The following is a 10,176-nucleotide window of genomic DNA, read 5'->3' as shown; positions in this document are numbered from 1 at the left end:
GTCCTTGTTGTTGTTGTTGGTGTGTGTGTGTGTGTGTGTGTGTGTGTGTGTGTGAGAGAGAGAGAGAGAGAGAGAGAGACAGACAGACAGACAGACAGACAGACAGACGACAGACAGACAGACAGACAGACAAAGACAGAGACAGAGGAGGTGGGGAGCAAGAAAAGGATTGCTCCCCTTGAAAGATATTTTTGTGCTCGTACACACACACACACACACACACACACACACACACACACACACACACACACACACACACACACACACAGACTCACACCGATTTCTTATGTAAACAATTTTATTTCAATCTCGTAATAAGGTTGGATCAATAAAAAAAAAATTTTAAAAAGGTCTACGAATGATATTTTGCATAGAAAGAAAACAAACATGGTGGAAACATTCAGTGATATACAAAAAATATATACCACTTGATAATGATGTTTGGGAAAAGACCTCTGTTTCTCTCTCTGCAACCCCCCTCTGGACAGAACAAGAACCAATCTTTAATTTGTACACAGACATACTGATAAATGCCTGCTCACCTGAGTTTGATCAGATACTCGATAACTAATAAAATGCGAGACCAAGACCTTCAATTTTCTTTTCTTTTTAGCGAAATAGAAAACAAAAAGCAGACAAAATCAATCCGCACACTGTTTAATTAAAGACAAGACTTTTGTTGGCCTTAAGGAGTGAGCGAGCGAGTGCTCGTGTCTGACCTAATTCGTGGATTTAAGAAGCACTGAGAACACTGAAAGTTGAGCACCTTCAGAAGGAAATGGATGGAAAGTTATGTCAGTCGTTGTCCTTGTTGTTATTGTTGTTGTTGTTGTTGTTACTGTTTCATTTTCAGGACGCTGGCAGTGAGATGGTGACAGGTTGGACCTAGAGGCTGACAGTGTTGATGTGCATTGTTTTTCGTTGTTGTTATTTTTTTCTTCTGTAGGCACTCAGCTCTGGTGTTGACAGTTCTTCTTTGGAGTTGTTGTTGATGGTGGTAGACAGGATGTGCTACGTAAAATCAAGAAGAACAACAACAAAATCCCATATGGTTCGTTGTGGACCGCTCGTGCTTTGAGCAAAAAACCCCCAAAAGGACTGTAAGAAGAGAAAGAGAGAGATCTAGACAGACTGGAAGAGGAGGAGGAGGTGGAGAAGGAGCTAAGTGTCCTAACAAGGTCCCAGCAGTTTAGAAGCACTTGCGGTGCACGATGGAGGGGCCGGACTCGTCATACTCCTGCTTGGAGATCCACATCTGCTGGAAGGTGGACAGGGAGGCCAGGATGGAGCCTCCGATCCAGACAGAGTACTTGCGCTCTGGGGGAGCGATGATCTTGATCTTCATGGTGCTGGGAGCCAGGGCGGTGATCTCCTTCTGCATCCTGTCGGCGATACCGGGGAACATGGTGGTGCCTCCTGACAGCACGGTGTTGGCGTACAGGTCCTTACGGATGTCCACGTCGCACTTCATGATGGAGTTGTAGGTGGTCTCGTGGATACCGGCCGACTCCATACCCAGGAAGGAAGGCTGGAAGAGAGACTCGGGGCAGCGGAAACGCTCGTTGCCGATGGTGATGACCTGACCGTCGGGCAGCTCGTAGCTCTTCTCCAGGGAGGAGGAGGAGGCGGCGGTGGCCATCTCCTGCTCGAAGTCGAGAGCCACGTAGCACAGCTTCTCCTTGATGTCGCGCACGATCTCGCGCTCAGCCGTGGTGGTGAAGGAGTAGCCACGCTCGGTGAGGATCTTCATCAGGTAGTCGGTCAGGTCACGGCCAGCCAGATCCAGACGGAGGATGGCGTGGGGCAGGGCGTAACCCTCGTAGATGGGCACGGTGTGGGTGACGCCATCGCCGGAGTCCAGCACGATACCGGTGGTACGACCGGAAGCGTACAGGGACAGCACGGCCTGGATGGCCACGTACATGGCGGGGGCGTTGAAGGTCTCGAACATGATCTGGGTCATCTTCTCCCTGTTGGCCTTGGGGTTGAGGGGAGCCTCGGTCAGCAGCACGGGGTGCTCCTCGGGGGCCACACGCAGCTCGTTGTAGAAGGTGTGGTGCCAGATCTTCTCCATGTCATCCCAGTTGGTGACGATGCCGTGCTCGATGGGGTACTTCAGGGTCAGGATACCACGCTTGCTCTGGGCCTCGTCTCCCACGTAGCTGTCCTTCTGACCCATACCCACCATCACACCCTGCACACACACACACACACACAGAGTGGTCAGTGGTCAGTGATCAACTGAGGTTTTGGTGTATATGTTACTCTGTGGCTACATTTCAACACCAGTGTGCGGGGTGTTTGTACCCTCGCTTCCACTCTCTCCTTCGTACACACACACACTGGGACATTACATACATAATATGCCAGGAAATACATCTCTCTCTCTCTCTCTCTCTCTCTCTCTCTCTCTCTCTCCCTCTCTCTCTCTCTCACACACACACACACACACACACACACACACACACACACACACACACACACACACACAAGCACACATACACGCACCCCCACCTAAACTCCCCTCCTTCCCCCAGAGAGACAGAGAGAGAGCGAGAGTCAGAGAGATAAAGACAGAGGTGGAGTGCACGCGTGAGTGCAGGTGTCCCTGGTGTATCATTAAACAGTGCGCAGAAAGGGAAAAGAAGGGTGGTGGTGGTGGTGGTGGTGTGGAGAAAGGGGCTGGATGAGGGGGAGGGGGGAGTTGGGGGGGGGGGGTAGTAAGGCCGACAACTATTACGCATTACAAGAGGGGGCGTTCCCGCCGCTAATTCCACGGCCTCCGCTTCTCTCCTTATATGGTCACAGCCCTGAGAAAACAGGAGGCGGGCCCCAAAGAGGGAGGGAAAGTTGCTGGCCCTGTAGAGAGCAAGACAGAAAGGGAGAGAGAGAGAGATAGAGAGAGAGAGCGGGAGAGACAGGAAGGGATAGAGAGAGAGCGGGAGAGACAGGAAGAGAAAGAGAGAGAGAGAGAGAGAGGGGAAGAAAGAGAGAGAGATAGAAAGAAGCGGGAGAGAGGGAGAGACAGGAAGAGAGGGAGAGAGAGAGAGATGGGAAGAAAGAGAGAGAGATAGAAAGAGCGGGAGAGAGGGAGAGACAGGAAGAGAAAGAGAGAGAGAGAGATGGGAAGAAAGAGAGATAGAAAGAGCGGGAGAGAGGGACAGACAGGAAGAGAAAGAGAGAGAGAGAGGGGAAGAAAGAGAGAGAGATAGAAAGAAGCGGGAGAGAGGGAGAGACAGGAAGAGAGAAGGAGAGAGAGAGGAAGAGAGAAAGAGGAAGAAAGAGAGAGAGAGAGGAAGAAAGAGAGAGAGGGAGAAACAGGAAGAGAGAGAGAGAGAGAGAGGGGGAAGAAAGAGAGAGGGAGAGAGCGGGAGAGACAGACAGACAGACAGAGAGAAAGGCAGACAGACAGAGGAACAGACGGAGAGCAGAGAGGTTGGGCGGGGAATTCAGCACAAAGGACTTTGTGCGTTGAAGCGTTCCAAACGACTGATGAGACAGAAACGTGAGAAAATTGAGAACACACACACACACACAGACACACACACACACACACACACACACACACACACACACACAGAGGGAGAGAGAGAGAGAGAAGGGGGAGGGGAGGGGGGGGGGGGCGGGACAGAGACGGACAGACGGAGAGTCGAAGCGGGAAAAGTGAGAGGAGAAAACTGAACCATCTTGATGCAGGAAATGGGGGAGGGGGACGTCGGGGGGGGGGGGCGGGCGGGGGGGGGGGTTAGGGGTGAGGGTGTGTGCGTGTGGGGTGTGTGCTGCTTCTGAAGCTATACAGAGCATGATAGAATGCAGGTGGGGGAGGAGGAGGAGGGCTGGGGGGGTAGGGAGGGGAGTGAGACAGAGAGAGAGAGAGAGAGAGACGCACACACACACACACACACACACACACACACACACACACACACACACACACACACACACACACACACACACACGTCTCTGGCAGAGAGAAAGTCTGGGAAAGTTACAGCATGGATCTCATGTCATGTCACGCGCGCGCGTGTGTGTGTTTTTGTGTGTGTGTGCGCGCTTGTGTGTGTGTGTGTGTGTGTGTGTGTGTGTGTGTGTGTGTGCATGCGTGCCTCTATGCCGCGTGTGTGTACATGTGTGTGAATGTGTGTGTGTGTGTGTGTGTGTGTGTGTGTGTGTGTGTGTAAGCGTACGCGTATGTGTATATGTGTGTCCGTGTGTATGTGTGTGTGTGTCCTTGGGTGTGACGTTTCGCTGTACCGTTCTGCGGCCCGGAGGGTGGAGGGTGGGCGCGGAGGACGCGCTGTCATCTTGCTAAGCAAAGCAACAGTTCGCTAAGCCACACCCAAGGACACACACACACACACACACACACACACACAGAGACCAGACTTCCCTATCCAATTCCAACACAAGAGAAACCTCATCACACACACTTAACTCAAACATCTGAGAAACTTCCAGAACCAGGGAGAAGGAAGGAGGGGGTGGGAGGTGGTAGGGACAGGGAGGGTAGAGGGGCAGGGTGGTGGTGGAGAAGAAAGTCTGAGAATGGAGAATGTGAAAGGTAGAGAGGGGAAGGTGGTGGGGAAGGGAGGTGGTGCGTGGGGGGAGGGGGGGGGGTGATGTGGGAGGCAGGGGGTGGGGGTGGGGGGGGGGGGGTCTGCTGGGTGGTTGAGAGTCGATCCTGGGAGATAGATGCAGATTTGAAAAAAAAAACCTCTGTACTGGGGATGTATGGCTGAATCAACGGTTCTCTTTGTTTGAAGGAAACTCAACATCTGGCTGAGCGTCGGTTTGGGGTGTCTGGTCTGCTGTAATCTTCGGTGTTATGTCATCGCTTAGGATGACTGGAGAAAGAGAGAGAGACAGAGACAGACAGACAGAGAGAAGGAGAGAGGAAGAGACAAAGAGAGTGGGATGGGGGGGGGGGGGGAGGAAGAGGGAGAAACAGGCAGGCTGACACAGACAAAGAAGAAGATGGCGGTAGAATGGTTAAGACGTTCGCTCATCTGCCAATACAGAGAGTCAAGAGTTCGAATCCAGACAGTTCGCCCTTTTATCTCCCAAGTCTGACTGGAAAATCAAACTGAGTGTCTTGTCGTTCGGATGAGAACGATAAACCGAGGTCCCGTGTGCAGCTAGCACGCACTTCGCGCACTGAAAAATCATCAGAATTCGAATCCAGACAGTTCTCCCTTTTATCTCCCAAGTCTGACTGGAAAATCAAACTGAGTGTCTTGTCGTTCGGATGAGAACGATAAACGAGAGAGAGGAGGAGATAATTGCAGAAAAGCAGAAAAGAACGGATGTTTGACTTAAAAAAAAAAAAAAAAAAGGTGGGGGTGGGGTGGGATGGGGGGGGGGGGGGGGCGGGGGGAGGAGATTATCACATCTAAAAACAACAACAACTACTACTACAATATTAAATGTTCAGATTCAACTCACATTGCGTGTTGAAAACTGACTGAAGAAGCGAAAAGGCGAATGTAAGAACATTTTCACAAGACTGATCGGTCTACATACATATCGGCTATAAAAGATTGGTTGATTTCTGTGGGGCCCATCTTTGGTCAGAGACCTAGCTGTAGGTAATTTTAATAAAACACGGAGTCGTTTTTTACAACAGGTCGCTATAATTATGTCCGGGTCTAATAGACAGAGCCCAGTGAGAGATGCTTTTCTTGGCGCTCATCCGTATAGAATGTTTTGTTTGTTTTTTTAAAGGAGGAGTTTGTATTATACTCCATGTTTGGTGTTACATATACTTACCATGTCAAACTGATGCAAACTAGGCCTATCGGTTTGCTCTGCTTGGCCAAATTTCGCGCGGCTAACAGTGAAAGACGAGCAGTCTTGGTCCGGTCCGCTCTCAGCCAATCAAACGCCTCTAAAAGCTATAAGCGCTGAATAATTCCGTATCAATATTATTTATTGATTAAGAAACAGAATAGCCAAGGCAAGGAGGAATCAGAGGTCATTTGAATTAGAATCACACACAAAAAAAAACTTGGGAAGGGCATTAAATCAAGAAACAATAGGAACTGTTCCCCTTCCCCGGGGTGATTCATTTTGACGCGTTGAATGTAGGTTTCATTGAGGAGGGGCGTGGTGGTATAAAGAGCTGACTGGTAAGCGCTTAGAGAGAGAGATAAGAGAGAGGGGGGAATGTGACATAAGAGGTGGGGAGTGGGGAGGGCAGTGTGCGTTCGCGTGGGGGGTGGGGGGTGGGGTGGAGGGTGGCGTGTGTGCGTGCGTGTGCGTATATATGTGTGTGTATGTGTGTGTGTGTGTGTGTGTGTGTGTGTGTGTGTGTGTGTGTGTGTGTGTGTGAAGAACTCAGAACTCAGAACTCATTTAATTGTCGTAAAACCCATCATAGGAATTATGGACACTATAAACTAAACACAACAAACAAGCAAACAAAAAGTAGAAGCAATAAGTTGTGAGCACATACAGGATATTCCATAAGACATAGTTATGGACTGCGAAGTTTAAAGCATTCATATATGTATTTTGCCAATTCTGGTTGGAAATAATTTGTGTGTGTGTGGGGGGGACCGGGGTGGGGGGTGCGGGGGGTGAGTGTGTGTGTAGCTAAGAGTGGGGATAGGTGGCAGGAAGAATGCTATACTCACAGCTCAGCTCAAAGAGTCGGACATGTAGCAGAAAGAAAGAAGCCATTCATCTCTTCTCTTTCCCAGCACTCAGCTGACGATCTGACCAGTCAGCCAGCCGGCGCGATTTTCCTCTCTCTCTCTCTGTGTCTCTCTGCCTCTCTCTGTCTCTCTCTCTCTCTCTGTCTCTCTCTCTTCATCCAAGTCATTCTCACTGCCCCTTTGTCCCCCCCCACCCCACCCCCACCATCCGCCCACTACCCCAGCTGCTGCAGTCCAGCGCCAGATAACCTCTCCTCCCGCGTGTACTCGTGACGTCAGGCATGCACGCACGCAGAGACCGCGAGCACTTTTGTTCCCCCCCCCCCCCCCCCGCCTCCCCTCACCCGTCCTCCGCCGGCGCGCGCGTTAGCGTAAGCTGGCCAAATATGGAGCCAGCCACCCCCCGACAGGCCACAGACCGGAAGTCAGACACCGACAAGAGCGCCGCCATTTTGGATAGCAACAGGCTATATAAGATGGAGGTGAAACAACAGCCAGTAGTCCGCCCGCCGTTTCCGGTTAAAATGTCTGTCTGTCGGTGGGACGTACGCGACCTTTTCGTGTCAAGAAGGAGAGAGAGAGAGAGAGAGGGGAGGGGGGGGGGGGGGAGGGAGGGAAGATGTGGTTGTAGTGCAGTGCACGTCCTCCGAAATTATCTCCCTTGTCACACCCTCTCTCTCTCTCTTTTTGTCCTACTTGTTGTTGCTTGCCACATACGTGTGATGTGGTGTGATGGACTTTTTTTTTTTTTAATATGTTTTTTTTGTTTGTTTGGTCCCCCCCCCCCCCCCACCCCACCCCCACCCGACCGGGCCCCCCCACGGCCCCCCACCCTTCCCCGGGGTGATTGATTGTGACGCGTAGAAAGTAGGTTTCATTGAGTGAGGGGCGTGAGAAACGACAGACATTTTAGTTCAACTGAAATGTCCCCTTCCCTCCTTTCCCCTTAGCCCCCCAACCCCCCTCTTCTCTTAACTCACTCAGTACGGCCAGTCCTCTCTTCTCCTCTACACAGACCCCTCGGATGTCCAGTGGGTGTCTGAATGACCCAACTTTTAGCTTCCGTCGTCAGAATTGTGGTATTCTTTGTCAACATTCACGTCTTCAGTATAAGAGCCTTCCGCTTGCAATATTTTGATGATGGTAATTGGGGTGAAACGCTGTTAACGTCGTCTCTTTCGACGTTCGTATGGAAAGAGTTAATACAGACAGGTTGACTGCAAAAAACAAAAAACAACAAAAACAAAAAAAAAAAAAAAAATCGACGCAATCAATTCTTCAAAAATGTCTAATTTTCTTTTGCATTGTTGGGGGCTGGGGGGACTGGGAGGGGGAGGGGGTCTTTTAGTTGTGTTTTCTTTTTTTCTTTTCTTTTCTTTTCTTTTTCTTTTTTTCCCCATTTTTAAGGTACATGTTATAAATCATTTCTGAAACAACACGCGCTTTATGCTGTTTAGAAAGTATGTGTAATGAATCAGAATAATCAATTCAATACAAATGACTGTTTTCTTGTAAAGTACGAGTTATATACATCGGAACAGTCCTTTCTGCAACAATAACGCTTTATGTTGTTTCATGGTAGGTGCGAGTAATAAAAAAAACTCGGAATAATAAATAATCTACAACAACGAAGCTGTATTTTGTTCAAAGAGCCTGTAATGAACTAGATTAATCACTTCTGAAGCAATACTGCTCCATGTACTAAGTAGGTTTTCTTTTCTTTATGTACGTTACATTATTTCGATCAGCATTTCGTCTTCTAAAATTGGTCTGTTTTTCGAAGCTATGTTTTTGGCACCACGTGGAAGGTTTTGGAGGCACCGGGTACAGTTTTCCTGCAACAGGCATTGATTGATCTTGTGGTGCCAGTGATCCCGAAAGCACAAGCAGTAGTTCTTGGGCAAGGAGCCAGTAGGTGTAGCGCGCGAGGTCGAACTTTCTGGCTCTGGCGCACGTGCAGATGATGGGAGAGTAAAGTGTGCCTGATCAGCGTCTGACTAATCATATTTCCTGAGCTGAACATATCCTACTCCCCGTGCCCCCCCCCCCCCCCCACCCCCCCGCCCCCCTCGCCCCTCCCTCCCCGTGCCCTCTCCGTCCCTCATGCCTGTATCTTTCGCAGTGAGATATATGTTGCACTTTTTTGATGTCCATGATCTTTCGTCCTTCATCTAACCCGTCACCCCCCCCCCCCCCTCCCCCCAAACCCCCACCCCCTACCCCCTCATTAGGAACACCTCGATACAGTAGTTCTGACATTGCTTGCAACATTTGGAGAGAGAAACGGGTGTGACCTTGCGAAGAAACAAGAAAAAAAATAAAACAAAAAAAAAGGGGGGGGGGGGAGGAAGGGGGTTTGGGGAAGGGGGGGGGGGGTGATGGGCGGAATGCACCGTAATGATATAAGCAGTATGTAAAAAAAAAAGTGTTTTCATAGAGGCTGGTCGAGATACATACATACATACACACATACATATACATATACATATATATATATATATACCAGAACCACCTTCTGGGTCTTCGTTCTGCATTAGTAAACAGCTGACCGAAACAATCGCTCCCCATTTTTCTTTCTTTCTTTCTTTCTTTCAGTTCTTTCTTTCTCTCTCTCCTCCCTCCCCCCCCCCCCCCCCCCCCCCCCCCCCCTCACACACACACACACAAAATAATTGGATATTCCGCATCAGAATGCTGCTGCAGAATTGTGTGTCTGTTATAGAAACACACCACCTCCCACAAATAAAGCCAGTTTCAAAAGAAAACGTAATATTACATGGGATCGCAATTCATAAAAAAATAAATAAATAAATAAATTCCCACCTATTTCTTTTCATTTCTTCGTCTGTTGCTCGTCTTTCTCTCTTCTTTCTTTTTTTTTCTCCTCCTTTCATACAATCCCTTTGTCTGTATTTCTGTCTCTTCTTCCTTATTTGTTGTAGTTCACATACTGACCAAAAAGATCAAGCTTCAAGTTTCAAGTTTTAATTATCCTTTCACTCCTATTGGAGTATGGAGGGTTACTGCAAAATACTCTTTTCGTGCCCATAACAAACATTTCCAAATACACAACAATGTCACATAAAAGTTGAGAAAACACAAATGTCTTTTAACTCCAAAAGTATAACTAGGCAACATTTGCAAATCTAATCATCTTACTTACAGCTATGATTATGGTATAATATGTGACACTCAGTAGCCAGAGACAAGATCAACGGGCTGTGTACATCAGATAATAAAGCATCAAAAGGGGAAATAGTAAAATCTGTTATTTTTGTGAACAAAAAGGGGGATCCAATCATGTAGTCAACCACAGTACAGCCATTACTAGTAAACATTCCGATTCCATCATCTCTCCCTGCTCTTCCATTAAGAATATACAATGAAGACGATTTACACAAGTCAATCAATCCATACCCATAGATACCCACTATATCCTTCTTTTAGTCTCTCTTATTTTCGTTCTTTCGCTCATTCATATTTCAATATATTTCTTTCCAGCCTTTTCTTTCAAGACCGAGTG

General features: G+C 48.6%; 1 protein-coding gene across 1 annotated transcript in view; it reads right to left on the bottom strand.

Annotated features, from left to right (window-relative positions):
- Positions 1–280: 280 nt before the first annotated feature.
- The window catches only part of LOC143289936 (actin, adductor muscle), a 10,977-nt gene continuing 1,081 nt past the window's right edge, over positions 281–10,176 (bottom strand). The window contains exon 2 of the mRNA XM_076599197.1: positions 281–2,194. Within this exon, the coding sequence (XP_076455312.1) occupies positions 1,190–2,194 (1,005 nt within the window). The 3' untranslated portion in view covers positions 281–1,189. The remainder of the gene's footprint in view (positions 2,195–10,176) is intronic.

This window comes from Babylonia areolata, chromosome 14, assembly GCF_041734735.1.
Source record: "Babylonia areolata isolate BAREFJ2019XMU chromosome 14, ASM4173473v1, whole genome shotgun sequence".
Taxonomy (NCBI): domain Eukaryota; kingdom Metazoa; phylum Mollusca; class Gastropoda; order Neogastropoda; family Buccinidae; genus Babylonia; species Babylonia areolata.
This window is presented reverse-complemented; position numbering and strand designations above follow the sequence as displayed.